The following is an 18,945-nucleotide window of genomic DNA, read 5'->3' on the forward strand; positions in this document are numbered from 1 at the left end:
GAGTGACAGGCAGACAACAGTTTCCAGTGAAAAAAGATGCTTTTATTTATAATCCAGGTCTGGTGACCGTTAAATAATAAATCCCCGGCTATACACAACAATGTGTAAAGCGCGGGGATAGCAATAATAGGGCACAGTCCCGAACAAAACAAACACACGGTCACCAGTCCTGGGTGAGTGCAGTTGTGCTGGTGGTCAGTGCAAACACAGGTATTTCGTGACAGTGGTGCACTGGTGATCCGGATCATGCTGACCCTCGGCGACAGCTCTGGATTTGTGCTTCAACTGTCTGGTGGTGCAAAATACGGACAATTACAAAACAGACAAAACCCAAAACACAATACACAATACACAATACGCTCTTCTCTTTCTGCACAAGAGCTCCTCTCTCGGTCCTTCTCTCTGCTGAGATTTTACCCAAACGAAGGAAAAGATCAGCGTTAACCTGGCCCCTATATGTAATCCCGCATGATATCTAGGTAAACGGTTGCAGCTGCTTTATTACTTGCAGCTGCCTCTCGTTTACCTTTCAAATCAATACGGTCTTACAACAGAGTCGCGCTTCTTTCCAGGCTGACCCACTTCCCTGACCCGGAAACGAACTGTCAGGCCAGCCCTTCCAGATACTTCTCCTCCCGTTCTTTAGCGCCCTCACAGGTCGGGAGGAAGATTCATCACCAGAACTCATCTTTCCGTCACATGGACATATTTATCTCTTACAAAATAACCTACTGGTGTGATCTTTTCTAATTTGGACAGTGTTTGTTATATATGTGATACTTGGGTTCCAAATGTTAAAGCATGGATCATTTGTGGCAGCGAATCCAGTGTATGTTGAGCCTTGCAGCTCACCAGTCTCCCATTGCAAATCTGCTGGTTTTTTATTATTCCATCTGTCTCTGCTTGTACTGTCTATATTAGACAAAGAGACATTTCAAGAGTGATGCACATGGTTAGGACATTTGATTAAGACCTGTCTAGATACAGTGATGTGGTGACACTTGTCTGATATTTTATCAACAGGCATTCCTGAGGGCAATGCCCAGTTAATCAGCATTTATGTCAAATCGGCACTGTACTTTCTTCAAAATCCAGTTCCCTCTCCCTTCTTTTTCATCGTGACTCTTTTTTTCATGTATGCACAGCATTTTCATTTTAAGCTGTTTTCTTAAAGACTTTTCCGGTTTCCACGTAGAAACCAGTATTGACAAATTTGAAAGTTACTCAAATTACCAGTGGCTTCTTAAGAGCCACATACAACATTTTGGTCTTGACATAGAAGACGACACAACTTGGTTAAAATATTTGTTTATGAATGTGGTTTCAATCTGCAGCTACTGTACAAGTGGGGATTATTTATAGCAGTCTTGTTCTAACTGAATATTAAACTGGAAAAAAAGTTTAGTGTTTGAAAACAAATTTATATATATATATATATATATATATATATATATATATATATATATATATGTATATATATATATATATATATTTTCAAACAAAAGAACCACTAACTTTTATATATATATATATATATATATATATATATATATATATATATAATATATAGAGGCTACATAGTGGGTGATAGTGACACTTTCTCTATCATTACCACTGCAATGTAACACTTCATTGTGTTTGTAATAATATTCAGTATAGTCCATTGCCAATAAAGAATCCAACAACCATAAATGACAACCTCTTCCCACAGGCCCCGATGAGACAGGCAGTGGAAACAATGGACAACGATACACTGCAGACACAAAGATTGTTGAAGATGGCTTTGAGACTGATGATTCTGACTATAATATTTATATAGAAGAGGTATGTTCTTCCAACATACATTTATTTGCCTGTTTCGTGTTTTTATTTAGAATTACCAGTCACATGAGCTCTGGATACTAATCTGAGGAACAGCTTTATTTACGTTATTTACTGTCTGGCAGCACTGATGAAAAAAACACATGGAAAATGTAGATGTAAACACTGTCTAGTGAGAAAATAATATCTTTTGGTGAGCTGCTCTTTACTGTTGGCTAATTCTTACACAAAACTTCATGTCAATATTTTGGGGGGGTTTTAGCTACAATTGCTACTGTATTGCTATGTAGCCCTAAAGTAGTTAACTACCAGTACTAGTGAAACTAGCACGTGGCTTTAGGCCTGAACAGTAGATTGCAGTTGATCTCTCCAGACGCCTTATGCTTACCAATGAGCACAAGATATGTTTTTGGTGGGAATTTGAGAATTTGCAAAGCGCTTGGTTATTTTGATTAGCTTAGTATGCTAACAGCCTTCTGTGGGCTACCAAGATTTGCAGAGACCTCTGTATACATACAAAATAAATCAGTTTATCATTTTCTAGCACCATCTTCCCTTAGATTGCCTCAAGTAAGCAAACAGCCAGACTGTTGTCTTTCATTGATCTGAATCTCTCATTCACACCTACCTCTTCCTGTTCCAGCTAAAACCATGTCCTGCTATCAAGGGGGGAAACAAGAAGTTCCAAGTTCAGTCCAAGGTGATGCCTGTCTCTCAGACAGAAAGGAGGAACTCTGCCAAAACAATGACCACTCCTGAACCCACCACCAGCACCACCATCACCATCACCACCAGCAGCACCACCACCAGCAGCACCAGAAGCACCACCACTCAGAGGAGCGGCACCTCGCCAAAGCTCTACGAGCTCCCCTGCGATGAGACCGTCTGCCCTGCTGACAGTGTCTGTGTCAACGACTACGCCCGGGGAGGCTCCCGATGTCACTGCAACCTGGGAAAAGGAGGAGACTCATGCTCAGAAGGTAAACAAGAGAGCCACTGAAGGACCAAGGTGTTTCCATTAGCTATCGCTATGAATAGCTGCTGAATTTGTTGGTGGGAAGGGAGGAAGGCTGGCAAAAGAGGAGAACAGTGAAGAGAGCTGAAAGTTTATTAATAATAATAATAATAATAATAATAATAATAATAATAATAATAATAATAATAATAATAAGCCTACCATCTTAGATTCTCAGATGCTAAGGGCTTTTGGGCTTAGTAATTGAATGGGAGACCTCCACAAGGAATTGGTAAAAAAAAAAATAAAAAAAAAAAAAAAAAAAAAATAGACTATGTATGGGCCTTCTTAGGTCTCTGTCTGTTTCAAATGTTGAATAACGAATTGCTTCTTGACAATTTCTTGTTTATTTTCACTATACTAGACACTTTTTTATTGTATTTTTATTGCTAACCCACAATATCATTTCTCACAGCTTCAACGCTTGTGTTTTTGAGAATTAGGTTCCACAATGATTCTGTTTTCTCTGTGGTGTCCATAATAAAGTGGGTTACAATTTCCAAAACAGGTGCCCCTGTTACTTTTAGTTATTCTCAACCCAAATCAGGCAGACTCTGGCATCTGCAATAAACATTTATTACCCTTGCATTAATCAGCAATGGTCATAAAAGATGAATCAATAGTGTGTTACAAAGGAGGATTCAGTCTTGCAGCCTTTTTATGTACGTGAACGACAATATACTACCACACTCTGGTGATGACCTTCCCTCCAGCACACCAGGTCATGTGCTGAATGATGCATTAATCTGCCCGGAGACAAACATGTCATTCAGGGTTTCTACCCACAACATTGTTAATTCAATAGCATCACCAGCCCAAGCTTTCTCTCTGTTCGTTTCCCTGGTTTCCATGTCTATGTAGTGTAGTTCATGAATGCCATTTGTTCCAGGACACCGTGTAATGAAAAACACAATGGAGATTACTTGAATCTTTCCTAAAAGCGTATCATGGACTGAACTCTATGGTTCACATTTATAGCATTGTGCTCTGCATTTCTTAATGGCTGGGTGCGTCACAATTTACTGGACCAAAACCATGTGTCCTGGATAAAGGCCTGATGATGCAATCACTGTCTGTGTGCTTGAAAATCGACATTTTATCCACAGTTCAAAATCATCCATGATTATTAAAAACTAAATAGTGTTACATTTAGATACTAAAAAGTAACACATACAACCATTTTAAAAGTCTTCCTCTGCATCTTTTCTCAGTGTTTTACGTGTATTTTAGTATTGAAGCAAGTAAAAAGCTCAGTGAAAGCTGAATTTAACAGCCACCACAGGAATTGAATATCCATGGCAGCTTATGCTTATTTAAATGTCCTTAATCATTTAATTGGGACTGAATAAATAAATAAACCCTATGTTAGAATAAAGGGTGGAAGAAAGCTATCGTAACTACCAGTACAGAGCCCGTCTTCATAGGAAATCTATGGAATTGTCACAGCTGTCCTAGTTTCTGGTCAGCTCTAAACATCACATTCAAACGTTTCATTTTAATATCCACGGCTATGAGATATTTAAAAAGTACAAAAGTTTGGTTATATTTTCACAAAAGAATGATCCTAATGACAAGAAACATTTTCCATGTAAAAAACCAACAGTTAGGAACTGTAGAAATCATCATGGCTTAGTGCTCTAAAAGGCTGCAGATGTAAACTAACAATTATTAAGGGTAAGGGAAATCCACGTTCACACTATGTACAGAGATGACCATTTTTGTATATAACTTCTTCCCTTTTGTAGATATCACATCTTTTTATGGGTGGTCCCTTTATTCTAACTTTGCAGTGTATAAATTGTTATTAATTGTAACTAACTGGTTTCTGCGACCTGGTGGGCCTTGCAAGTACGGAAGCGCATTGGCGACACAAAGAAAAATAAAAGATTGCGTTATTATGAGATAATATTACACTATTTCACAATAATTATTGCTTTATTATGAAATCATGTTCATCAACAGTAAAATGTCACATTGTAGCAGAAATGAAGTGCAGCTGGACAGTGAGAAGCTGTGTAGTATCTCTATTACAGATGTCAGTTTGCAATTCGAAATGTCTGCTTTTGTTGAAAAATATACACATTCAGAGTTTTCTACAATGTATATTACAGTTTTTGAATAAACTTCACTAATACATAATATTTAATATACATTTTGGAGATAAATACGTTGTACTAGTTTATCAATAAATAGGAATAGTGACATGGGTGGAGTGAATTAACAAAATCGTCTATTACAGGGCTCTCCAACCCTGGTCCTGGAGAGCTACTGTGGCTGCTGGTTTTCATTTCAACCAATCTCTCAATTACTTAATTGAACCAATTAATTAGTCAAGATTAACAGGTGTTCCAGATCATTAGCCACTGATGATGTAAATACACCTATAACACCTGTTGGATAGGGGCTCTCCAAGACCAGGGTAGGAGACTCCTGGTCTAATGTAAGCAAAATAATGCATTATAAAGCAATACATATTATTTTCATTGTGATGCTAATCAGCTTTGTATACAAGATCCACCAGCTTAAAAAAAATATGTTGCTAATGCCTTTTTTAAAATGTGCAGGACTATATCTTCAAGTTGTAAATGCTGTTTGTAAATGGTTTTATTACTGCCAGTGGAAGCACCTGCATTAACAATAAAACTTCCTGTCAAGTTCTGGGTCTTGTTGTTCCTTTTCAACTGTTAAAGAGGTTTTATCGTTTTTGTGATTTAGACCTTTCTCTATGTTTAATCATTTAGATGTTATTTCATCATAACATGTTCAAACACTGGATTTGTAATGAAAGAACTGATTATTTAGCCATGTTTATTTATATGCTTTCTCTTTATTTATAACCTTTCTCTTTTTTAAATTAAAAACATTTTTATTTGGGTCTATTCCAACGCATCTTGAGAATAGGGTGTCAACGAGGTCTTTCTTCCTTCATGTATCACCCTGTGAATTCACTTCAATTATAGAAATGAACAGGCTCTGCACTGCGAAGCCCTATGTAGAAAGAGTCATTCAAAAAAGAACCAAGCTTGAATACAGAATCTATTGGTTGAAAGAAGAACAACTCACTGCAGGATATTTGTAAATGTGTGACTGTGTGACATCTAAACCAGTTTATTCCTTTAAAGTATACTGTATGTTTATACGTATTCGGTGCCTACCTCTAGTCTATTTGAGAATGTATTTCTTGTGCACTCTTTGCTTTGTCATACAGAGTGCAAGAGAAAGTACGTTCTCAACTTGATTAGAAGCAGCCACAGAACACTGACAAACGTATTATAAGTCATTAACTCTAAACAAACGGACAAAACCTGATATTAATGCATTTACTGTTTATATAGAACCTGTTGTGGTTTAAACATCTAGAACATTCTGTTGTTGACGTCTAATAATGCGAAAAGGTCTGAGGTTGAAAATTGTAATAAAATATGTCTTGTCTTTTAGATATTCCAATCCAGTATCCAAACTTTTATGGCTACTCCCACATGACTTTTGAACCACTGAAATACTCCTATCAGACATTTCAAATTACCATTGAATTCAAGGTGAGTGCCTACTGTTTCACACAAACAAAACGAATGGTCTCAACGTGCAGAACTGTGTCTAAATGTCATTTCCATTATTAGACCCACAGTTTGTATCCTCTTCACACTACAAAAGCAATGTTTTAAAATCGTGATAGTGATTGAAGCTATCAGCCCCTAAAGCAGGGATAGGCAACTGCTCCTGAGAGGACCATTCCCTTACAAGTTTAATAGGTGTAAATAAATGAGTAGGTGCTTTAGGACCTGATTAGGGATTGAATTGGTTCAATTTAATAATTAAGGATTTGGTTGGAACAAAGACCTGGGCTGAAAGTGCCATTATTCTTAAACTGGGCTTTATGACTGACAGCTGTGATTCTCTGTACTGATATCTACAGGCTGATTCTGAGGCTGGCTTGCTTCTGTATTGTGGGGAAAATGAGCATGGCCACGGGGACTTCATTTCACTGGCTGTCATCCGCCGGAGGCTGCAGTTCAGGTAAGAGAACAGCAAAGGATTTTATATACAGAATTGCACAGTATACATCTTAATAATCTATGGCAAGTGTTAAACTGTAAATTAGCAGCAGATGTACTGTGAAGTGCTTTGTGCCCAAGTGCTAATCATGCATAACATCAAAGGTTACACATTAGATTACTATATACTGCATTAAAATCCTGGCTGAATCTATAAAGCTCCAGATTGTGTATGTGTTTTCACTTATGTTGACCCAGCAAGCATTATACCATCCTTAGAAGTTTGAAATGTCGAACTTTTGATAAGCATAAACTTTAAAAAACATACCGTATATAATGTATCCCTACAGAACAGAAATAAAAGAACAGGAAAAATGCGTGTCAACATTGTTGTGTCAACTTCTCAAAATTGGAAATTTGAAGATCTTGTTTAATTTTTGCCTGACGAAATACTTCTTTCCATTTGATAGAATGATGTGACCATCTTTGTTTAAGTCATTTTTGTAGGAAGATAGAAAAACAATAATTGTTTGACATTAGTGAGCAGTTGTCATGCTGTTAACATTATACTTTAAATATCCTTAAAGCTCTGTTACTCCAGATACAGTATCTGCAATTGTATTTTGTTGTGGTCAGTAACGGTACCAGTTACATAGGCAGTAATAACGTAATCGAACAGTTGATGGCGCTGGATGTAGCTGCTGTTATGAACACTATGTTCTGGTGTCCTAGGTTTAACTGTGGATCTGGCCCAGCTGTCATTATAAGTGAAAGCAGAATCCAGCTGGGCAGCTGGCACAGCGTCACCATTTATAGAGACGGACTGAATGGATGGCTTCGCTTGGACAACGACACCCCTGTGACCGGAAAGTCTCAGGTAAGCCGAGTTTCTCTGTGCTCTGTTATATATCTAGAAGAGCAACGTACTCTTAAAGGCATGCACTCTGCTAACATTTCAATTCAGTAGCTTCAGCCACCTTTCCAACATCCATGTGCCGTTTAATTTGGTATTTTTTTTGAGACGTCTCTTCAGGTACACCACACAGAGACCCCCTTCCCCTGTTTTCTTTGTTTTTAACAGGGCAGAAACGGAAAACAAACAAAATAAAATGCAGTCAAATCTATATTGAATGCTCAAGCATTAGGCAAATGCATGAAAGGAGTGATGACTAAAGCCTCAAAACCCATTTTGTTATCTCTTGTTACCATTTGCAGCATTAGGCCTAATTTTCACTGTGCTGTAATGATAAGGCATGGCTTGTTTAATTTAGTGAGATCAACAAATCACACTATAATCGCAGTTCCTGTTTTAATTTTTCTGTGAAATACCATTCTTTTTCATGTATAATGTCCCTTATATATTTATCTTAAATAAAGGAGCATTTAAACACAAGCTTCAGTCAGCTCAGGAGTTATTTAAAGTGTGTGTGTGTGTGTGTGTATATATATATATATATATATATATATATATATATATATATATATATATATATAATATTATATAATATATATATATATATATATATGTATGTACACCAGTTTGATATGCAGTACACTGTTCTAGACCCATATTAATGAAGTTAACAATAGAACCGTTTCTTGAATATTCCATTTTATTTATCCATAAATACAGATGGATAAATAAATGTTGCAAATGCTAATAGGAAGTAAGGAACTGGATTTTAAATCCTTGGTTATCTCTCCTTAAAGAAGTGATTGCTTACACATTTTATCGTGTCTTATAATGCCTAACAGCTTCACCTGTCATCCAAAGATTCTCCCACCCTTGGAGGTATCAACAGTTGGGCAGCACTGGCCCAACTGGTCACCAGCTAATGGAGGGAAATGTTTTGTGAATAAGTAAGACAGAGTTGAACTAACCATACTGGTCTGTCTGGGTGCTGTTCTCTCATAAGGTGAGATTGAACCAGAGCGATGACGGCTGTTTAGATATACAGCGGCTCTCAAAAGTGTTCACCCCCCTTGGACTTTTCCACGTTTTATTGTGTTACAACATGGAATCAAAATGGATTTAATTAGGAGTTTTTGCCACTGATCAACACAAAAAAAGTCCATAATGTCAAAGTGAAAAATAAAATCGACAAATTATTCTAAATTAATTACAAATACAAGACAGAAAATAAATTGATTGCATAAGAGGCATGCCTTGATTTATTGCAGAGGTCAGAGAACCACTGGCAAACTCAGACCACAACAGTCAATATTTGGTAGAGGCACCTTTGGCAGCAATTACAGCCATGAGTCTCTTTCGATAAGTCTCTACCAGCTTTGCACATCTGAACACTGCAATTTTTGCCCATTCTTCTTTGAAAAATTGCTCATGCTCCGTCAAGTTGGATGGGGACCTTTGGTGAACAGCAATTTTCAACTCTTTCCACATATTCTCGATTGGATTGAGGTCTGGGCTTTGACTGGGCTACTCCATGACATTGACCTTTTTGTTTTTAAGCATCTCCATTGTGGCTTTGGCTGTATGTTTTGGGTCATTGTCCTGCTGGAAGATGAATCTTCTCCCAAATCCCAGGTCTCTTGCAGACTTCAGCAGGTTTTCCTCCAGGATTTCTCTGTACTTTACTGCATCCATTTTGTCCTTGATCTTCACAAGCTTTCCAGGCACTGACGCAGAGAATCATCCCCATAGCATGATGCTGCCACCACCATGCTTCACGGTAGGGATGGTGTTCTCAGGATCATGTGCACTTAGCATTGAGGCCAAAAAGCTCTATTTTGGTCTCATCAGACCATAGAATCTTCTTCCACTTGGTCTCAGAGTCTCCCACATGCCTTCCGGCAAACTCTAGCTGAGATTTGATGAGAGTTTTTTTCAACAATGGCTTTCTTTTTGCCACTCTCCCATAAAGGCCAGTTTTTTGAAGCACCCAGGCTATTGTTGCCTTATGCACAGTGTCTCCCAACTCATCCGTGGAAGACACTAACTCCTTTAGAGTTACCATAGGCCTCTTGGTGGCCTCCCTGACTAGTGCCCTTCTCGCCCGGATACAATTATCCGTACTCGGATACAGATAAGTTTTTGAGGACGGCCTGACATATTCATAGTTGTGCCATATTCTCTACATTTCTTAATAATGGCGTTCTCAGGACATGTGCAGAGCATGAGCGAAATGTAATCAGTGGGCTAAATCGACCTCACTTGGCACGAGTATCGTAAAAGTTGATAATGGTGTCTCGCTAGCGTGACCGGAGATTGGAATGATGAGTTGTTGTTTTCAACAAATGGCTGTCTTTGGGACAACCGACATCCCTAATCCTTCAAAATACTCTAAGTACAACAACCAAACGAGATACTAAGTTTTTGAGGACGGCCTGACATATTCACAGTTGTGCCATATTCTCTACATTTCTTAATAATGGATTTTACTGTACTCTGGGGGATATTCATTGCCTTGGAAATGTTTTTATATCCTATCAGATTGGTGCTTTTGAAGAACCTTATTCCGGATTTGCTTTGAATGTTCCTTCGTCTTCATGATGTAGTTTTTGTTAGGAAATGTACTAAGCAACTTTGGGACCTCCCAGAGACAGGCGTATTCAACTTGAAATCATGTGAAACACCTTAATTGCACACAGGTGGACTCCATTCAACGAACTATGTGACTTCTAAAGACAATTGGTTGCACCAGAGCTTATTTAGGTGTGTCATAGCAAAGAGGGTGAATACTTATGCAATAAAAACTTATTATTTTCTGTTTTATATTTGTAATTGATTTAGAACAATTTGTAGATTTTACAAATTCAAAGATTCACTTTGACATTATGGACTTTTTTGTGTTTATCAGTGGCAAAAACTCCTAATTAAATCCATTTTGATTCCATGTTGTAACACAATAAAATGTGGACAAATCCAAGGGGTGTGAGTACTTTTGAGAGCCATTGTATAGGCTCATTCTTCAATAGATGCTACACTCTATTATAAATAGCATGTAACAAAATATACATTACCAGCCCAAAAACAATTTGATACATATTATTGTGTCATAATATTTTATGACTAATAGGTTTTATATATCCTAGACTGAGTTGCGTTTCCTCATAATCTGGCTGCATTTAAAATAAATAAATAAATCATTAATATAGAGAAATGTCACTGATAGAAACAAAGGTGTCCTGTTTCTCCCACTCCATACTAATGTGTGAGGTTTTAAGTTGGCAATTCTTTTTTCCTTTAATTATCGTTTTCTCTCTTTGCTAGGAAGTCATTTCCCAGACAAAAAAAAACGACACGACTCGTAGAATATGTTGCTCCCTCAGCTTGCTGTCTTTTACATGGCGTCAGAACTTTTAAACTAACTGGGTTTTTGTTCTAACTTTGTGATGAAGTGAAAAGCAATTTCCAAGCAAGATGTCACAAATCGTATACGCAGCTTAAATCATTTTTGTTATGGAACTAATATTGAGCAATGCTTTCCTCAGGGCCAGTATAACAAAATCACATTCAGGACTCCGTTCTACGTGGGCGGGGCCCCCGGTGCGTACTGGCTGGCGAAGGCTGCTGGGGTGAACAGTGGATTCCAGGGCTGTGTGCAGGCGCTGAACATCAACGGGAAAGCCATCGACATGAGGCCATGGCCCGTTGGAAGAGCGCTGAGCGGAGCTGATGTTGGTATCGGAACTTTATTGATATCTACAGCCTCTTTAATGAGGAGGCAAGCAGTGTGATCTTACAGAAAACATGACTGAGAAGCAGGATGTCCTTGGTCTGAATCACAGCTTGTCAGTTGACTAACTCATTGCATGAACTTGGACAATTCCTCCTTTTGTAAAAAAAAAAGAAAACGTTTCACTCATAAGCTTGAACCAAAACAACTGAGCAATATTTCAATTCAAGGCCTTTTTTAAAAAAAGTTATTGAAGCAAATAGTAACTGTGCTTTTAGGTTTTAATTCCTTCCACCCAGATATTAAAATGGACTTCACTCTCAGGAAATGAGGCACTGTAAAGCAGTAGCTCCACTGTTTAAAACCAGTAGAAGAAAACAAAGTTTATAGTATTCCTAAGTAGGAGCGCTTCATGTACTTTGTCCTTCGTAATCATGAAATGGTACATTCATTGATTGAAAAAAAAGGTAATTTCAAATCTTGTATTCCTGATAAATTTGATAAAGCATGATAAAGGAGAGATAAATAGTAAAACGTGAAGCATCTTGGTGAGCACTGTGAAGTAGAGCAATATAATAAGCTTCACATAGTGTATAAATGCATATAAAGTAGCAGTGGATACAGTACACACTCAATTATCCAAACTCCTATACTTAGTGTATATAGCAACATGCAATTTGTTTTTGGATCAGGTTTTGCATTATCAAGAGGCAGCTGTAAACAAATGTAAACTATTAGCAGAGTAAAATACCAAACACTTCAAGAAAGCAAATCATTTTAAAAGGATATCTTGCTGTCTGCACTCTTTCAATATGATGCCACTGTAACTATACTTTAGTGTAGCTTCCTGCAGCATTACATAAATCGCACCTGACTTTAGTAATCTGGAACAGGAGTATAATGGCGCAGTCAAGCGATCAACAGTTCGTTGTAATTATGCAAATACCTGACAGCTCTGGTTAGCATCGTCATGGCTGTGCAGCTGCACCCCGGGCCCTTCCATCTGGATTTAAATATCTGGCTTATTGAAAGGTTAATATGTGATCCAGTACTACTGATTTGTAAATTCAAAATGGAATGGGCCGGGATGACCATGGAGCTGATTGCACTCTTACTGTATATCAACGATTCACAGTCCAGCCTAAAGTAGCTTCCTGGAATAGCTTGCTATATTTGGTGTTTCTCTCCGAGCCGATTTGGGGATACCACTTTTTGCTCCTGTGTAAAGCAGAGTTATTTCTTTCTAAAACACAAGAAGTAAAATTAAAAAAGTGAAACACTTTGTTTATGGCGCCATGGGTGAATGACATCACCCTGTACTGCCTTTGCAATCACTGCCTATCAGGATCTGCTTAGTCTTCTTTCAAATGCTGACCGTCCACATCTTACCACACAGCGGCTTTTTAAACATACTTTTAAAAATAACTCTCCGGAATAGGTAGGTAACATGGAAAATAATGTGAGCAGAAAAAAAACCCAACCCTACAGAAAACACATATTAGGATATTAAACAGTTAGAAAGGAAAATGTAGATTACATTAAAATATCCCTTTGTGAATCATTATATTAAAGTCTTAAGTCAGCTCAGTGGCTGTGCTCAAATCCACGCTTTAGTAATACGGTACACCCTCGCTATAACGAACTTTTTGGGGTCCAAGCCTTTTGTTCGTTATATCAAGGGGTTCGTTATAGTGAAAGCACAATCAGAATGAATGATAAACTGTTGGAGTAAGTTAATGAGATGAGATTGTGAATAAAAGTAGAATTACATGTACCTGTTTGTTTTATGTATGCAGTATTCTGCTTTTGCTTTATCCAATTCCTTAAAGAATTAAAACACAGTATCAAAAAAGCACAAATCCACAAATTATCAAATTAATCAATCTGACATAAATTGTTTCAAAGTGCACCAAATCTAAATCCAGCATGTAAGAATCCCAAATTAAGATTTTATTCCAAATCAACCCAACATGAAAAGTTAATCAGATCCTCAATATTTTTTTCATTGTTTTTTATTCAATTTTGCTTTGTCGCATGGTTGCTGAACAAGCCAAAAAACAAGTGCTTTTTGACAACATATAGCCAGCGGCCAGGTTCATTATAGCTAAAGGATCTTTATAATGAAGGGCGTTAAAGCGAGTGTGTACTGTACAGTACATTAATTGCGGTTGAGCAAAATATGTTGTAATTTTTAGTTTAAAGAAACATACTAACCTGATGAAAGTACATTTTATACAGAGCTGTTGGTGTTTTATAAGCAAGACCAACAAATAAGTAAATAGAAAAAGCTTGCAATGTTAAGCATTATCTCTTACGTTTTGATATCCCTGCAATGTTAGCGAGGGCAAAGCGTCTGTGTTAATTGTTAGAGCGCAGCGCATCCTGTGCATGACGAGAGCCCACGCAGGGATCGTTTGAACACAGAGCTCCCCAAGGCAACTACTAACGCCCTTCAGAGCTTGCGCTCTTGTTTTTATGGAAATAATGATTATAGGGACCATATGCTCTGAGCATGTCCCCTGCAGTGCAGATGCAGCAGATATTAGCCAACCCTCCCCCCCCTCCCCCCCCCGGTAAATGAGACTAGATTGCAGTCAGGCTTAATAGATTGTAACAGTGATAATTAAAAGCATAAGCTAAAGGTGTTGTCGATGGGGAGTAATGCTGGTTTTGCCCTTTCACGATGCCTCTCCTGACATCTGCTGCTGGACTCCCCTCTGCCAGTCCCTATGTTCAAAGTATTACATTAAAACATGTTTAACAAATCTTGTCATACAAAAAAAAAACATTTGTCCGGTTTATAATACATTCATATCAACTACAATGGTATGTGCCTGTATAGTGGTCATGCCTGTCGCTACAGTCAGTTAGCTAGCAAGTAATGACTGCTGTGTTGCATATTAATGCTTAATTCATTTGAAAGTAGTAGTTGGATTTTCTTTTCAGTTAAATATTGTGCTAATAACAATTTGGAGGAAACACTTATTAGTTGCTTCCCCTCCCCCTCCATAGCAAATATGCACAGAAAGTTGTGGAGAATGTTGGGGGACAGAGAGGGGAAGAAGGGTTCCTGTTGGTTATGCATTATTATAAAACTGAATGTTTGAATGCTGCATGCTGATTGGATGCTCAGGGGTTTTAAACCGTGCGTAAATATAGCTTAATGCACGGCGGAACTTTTTTTTGGTCTAATTACAGTTTGATTAATATCAATACACAGAGTATTAAACTTGCAATGGAGAGTCGGAGTATAGTTGTTTATTACTACAATGTTGTGCCTTATTACATGTTTTTCTTGTGTTAATTAAGTGCTTATTATTTATATTATATAGAATATATTCGTTATATATATATATATATATATATATCTATATATATATTGCAGTTGCTAACGTCAACGATTCAAAAATCGGCAAAACCGATCTATAGGGGGTAACGTCGATCGCGTTGCAAAGTCTCTCTCTCTCTCTCTCTCTCTCTCTCTCTCTCTCTCTCTCTCTCTCTCTCTCTCTCTCTCTCTCTCTCTCTCTCTCTCTCTCTCTCTATATATATATATATATATATATATATATATATATATATATATATATATATATATATATATATATATATATATATATATATATATATATATATATATATATATATATATATATATATATTTTTTTTTTTATTTTTTTTTTTTTTTCTATGTATTATTGTGTCAGTTTAATCAGCGGGATAACACACTCCAGGGCTTGTGGATTGTGTTGCATTAACATATGGCTTGTTAGTTCAACACAACCCACGCCCTGTCGTGTGTTATCCCTTACTTATTAACTCCAACTCTTTGTCTTTTTGTCATTCCTAGATGAGTGCAGTAGTGGCGTGTGTGATGAAATCTCCTGCATTAATGGCGGGATGTGCTTTGCAAACCGGGCAGATTCTTACATCTGTCTTTGTCCACTCGGATACAGAGGACGACACTGTGAGGAAAGTAAGTCCTCTCCTTTGATCAAAGGCATAGTATTAAAGAGGTGTGATTTTATGGATTCTCAGATCAGGAGAACCTTAATCACCTGTTGCAAACACTGGTGATGCTCTATTTATAGATACTTCCTTACAATTTTACTCTCCCGGTGAAATGACCTAGGAATTATAACACTTTTCTTACCCTAGTGCAGTACCTGATATTAGCTTTTGAAATGAAAATACACGTTTGTTATAAAGTATGTTTCTTTTACAAATGCACATTTGAGACCTGTGAATTGAGTAAGATGTGCCTGGTGGAGACATTAAGGAACTTTGTTAGCTTCAATTACTTTAACAAAGCATTTAAACGTATAGAACACACCTGCTACCATGTTAGTAAGCTAGCTGTTAACAGTTAATAAACCATTAAAAGAAAGCATGACTGAAACACGGGATTGCTAGCTTCACTGACTAATTGCTGTTCCATAGGCTTCTGGGTGGTGCTTCCACGATTCAATGAGACTCTGATGGCTTATGCCAGCGTGCCTTGGCCCTTGCCACCCCAGCACTACCTTTCCTTCATGGAGTTTGAGATCACCTTTCAGCCAGTCACAAAGGACGGGGTTCTCCTGTACAGCTACGACACCACTAGTAAGGACTTCATATCCATAACCATGGCAGACGGCTTTGTGGAGTTCCGATTTGACTGCGGCTCTGGGACTGCTGTTATCAGGTACCTGTCTTATCAAAAGATATTTTGCTTCTTAGATTGATAGCCCAGAAGACTGAAGCCTCCGTTTCAGAGCAGGATCAACATGACCTTCCGCACACTACCATGCCATTGTTCCCCTATCCTATCTCTCCTTCTCAGGGTGTGAGGCAGTAGCACTATACACTTTCTAATCCATCCTCAGCACCATTGATTATAAAGAAAACCCTCTCATTTTGAGTTATCCCTCCCTCCCGTTGAATGAAACATTTAAATGAAAAAGTGTGAGCCCTGCCAACCCACCACCAACATCAATTAAAAACTGTTGATATTGTAAATGATTCATTTTGGTGAACTTCCAATTACATGTAAGCAAATATTTTCAAAATGTCAAACTACATTAAAGTATATGTACATTAAACATTAGCTGGCATGAGGAAACATTTGCAGTAAATCGCATTATGTTAATACTATTTCTTATAATTGTCTTTCAGTACAGCTTCATATCACTAGCAAACAGTATCAATACAAAATGTTAAGATTAAAACCCCTACTATATATACACACACACATATGTACAGTAGAGTCAATTATCCAAACTAATTGCATAACACCGTGTAACAATTTTTTTTTTTTTTTTTTTTGTTCCTGGGTAGTAAGTGTTATTTCCTAATTGCATATGCCTCGAAAGTATAGAAAATGGCTATTATTCCCCACAAACTTTGCTTTTGTGACCAGGACAGTGATATTTTGAAATTGACCTATTTTCTAGAACATTCCAGATAGATTCAGTGCTGAGTAAACTTGGAGTAACTTCTAGAACTTTCCAGTAATATAAATAGTAGTATAAATACAGGGGCCTTAAGCCCACCAGTTCAGTTTAGTTCCAGCTGCCTAAGTGGATACATATCTGCATTTTTCTGAGATGGCATCAAGAGGCTGCAATGGTGGCATTCCTGATGGGTCTCCAAGGCAGTTTTACCAAGTTTCCCTGCTATCTTTGCCTTTGGGACAGCAGGGACACCAAGGCGCACTACCACAGGCGGGACTGGTCACAGTGGACCGAGTTCTCTGTGGGGAGGAACAACATCAAGTGGGAGCCACTGGTGGACCCCCGGAAGGTGCTGATGCCACCACTGCACATCAAATTGGGCCTTATGAAACAATTTGTCAGAGCTCTAGATAAGAAGTCCTCTTCAAGACTTCTTCCCTAAGCTGTCTGAGGCAAAGGTCAAAGCCGATGTCTTCGTCGGACCACAGATAAAGAAGATCCTGGAGTGCAATGAATTCCCCAAGAAGCTCACTAGTAAGGAGAAAGCGGCTTGGAACAGCTTTGTCGCAGTGGTTCGGGGCTTCCTGGGCAATCACAAGGCCGAAAACTATGTGGAGCTAGTTGAGACTCTGGTGAAGAACTACGGCACAATGGGCTGTAGGATATCCCTCAAAGTCCATATCCTTGATGCTCATCTTGATAAATTCAAGGAGAACATGGGAGCGTACTCGGAGGAGCAAGGCGTGCGCTTCCACCAGGATATACTGGACTTTGAACGCCGCTACCAAGGACAGTATAACGAGAACATGATGGGAGACTACATTTGGGGGCCGATTCGTGAAAGTGATTACAGTATAATCGTAAATCTCGATTAAATACTTTTGAGACATAAGCAATTAGGAAATAACACTTACTACCCAGGAACAAAAATTGTGTTCCATAGTGTAATCGAACAGGTATTAATAACAATTACTGTACCTTCAATAATGTGTAGAATAAAGTTAACATACACAAGTACAGATGAGTCTTTTATATCACCTTGCTTAATATAATACCCTGTTTTATTATGATGTTTCAGAAACCATTCGCCATGCACCACAGGTTCTTTGAGAAATTACCTTTAACATCATCTTACAAACCCACTTGTTACATTTTGTGCAGCCTTTCAAATGCTGCGTAGCCGGGTTTTTCAAAGTAACCACAGGATATAATTAATTTGCAACGCAACAAGCAATCAATAATCATCTTGGCTAATAAACTGACATTTTGTGCAGCCTGTCATATGCTGCGTGGACGGTCTTAACTGAACTGTATCCTGTTACGAAACACCAACGTCGTCTTTTTTCTTCATTTTTTGTCTTTGCAAACAAAAAAAACACCAAGTGCCTAATTTATAGTTCTCATCAGTCGACAATTCATGCCTGTTTTAGATAATGACACAAACTGTTTCGTTTCAATTAATGATACAAAACGTATATGTTCTGTAGTAAACTATATGCTTTATTTAAATGTAAATACTTAATGTTCAGTATTAAAAACACTGCTCTTTAATTCACTGTTACTTTTCTTTCTCGCATTGGTAATGTGCTGTCAGGCAAACGGGATAGGGATTTCGTTGAGGAAGACAGCAAAGGAAAGAATGAACTTAAGTGTGCAAGTACTGTCGAGTTACTACTATGACCATGATTATACACATGGTATATATATATATATATATATATATATATATATATATAATATATATATATATATATATATATATATATATATAAAATATAATTTTTTTTTTTTCTTTTTTTTTTTAAAAGTAACAGAAAACACAAATTTCATACAGTGTATCAAAAAACACTGTAAAACCCAAAAAACCTGGATTAAAAAAAAAACTCAAATGGCTGAAAATAAGCACCGAAAAATACAATGAATAAAATCCCAAAACAGAAGCCCTATATATAATCAAGCTACAAATAAACAGAAACTTCAGTTGTGCTAGCATTCCTGATATGAATCGGGAGCAAGTTCAAAAGACGAGGGGCATTATAACTGAA

At 37.6% G+C, this 18,945-nt stretch overlaps 1 protein-coding gene across 1 annotated transcript in view; it reads left to right on the forward strand.

Moving 5' to 3' along the window:
• The window catches only part of LOC121304922 (pikachurin-like), a 60,548-nt gene that overhangs the window by 26,846 nt on the left and 14,757 nt on the right, over nt 1-18,945 (forward strand). Inside the window, exons 8-15 of the mRNA XM_041236358.1 lie at nt 1,712-1,824; nt 2,465-2,801; nt 6,275-6,375; nt 6,753-6,853; nt 7,564-7,708; nt 11,284-11,473; nt 15,319-15,444; nt 15,909-16,152. Of these exons, the coding sequence (XP_041092292.1) occupies nt 1,712-1,824; nt 2,465-2,801; nt 6,275-6,375; nt 6,753-6,853; nt 7,564-7,708; nt 11,284-11,473; nt 15,319-15,444; nt 15,909-16,152 (1,357 nt within the window). The remainder of the gene's footprint in view (nt 1-1,711; nt 1,825-2,464; nt 2,802-6,274; nt 6,376-6,752; nt 6,854-7,563; nt 7,709-11,283; nt 11,474-15,318; nt 15,445-15,908; nt 16,153-18,945) is intronic.

The sequence above is a fragment of the Polyodon spathula genome, chromosome 2 (assembly GCF_017654505.1).
Source record: "Polyodon spathula isolate WHYD16114869_AA chromosome 2, ASM1765450v1, whole genome shotgun sequence".
NCBI classification, from domain to species: Eukaryota; Metazoa; Chordata; class Actinopteri; order Acipenseriformes; family Polyodontidae; genus Polyodon; species Polyodon spathula.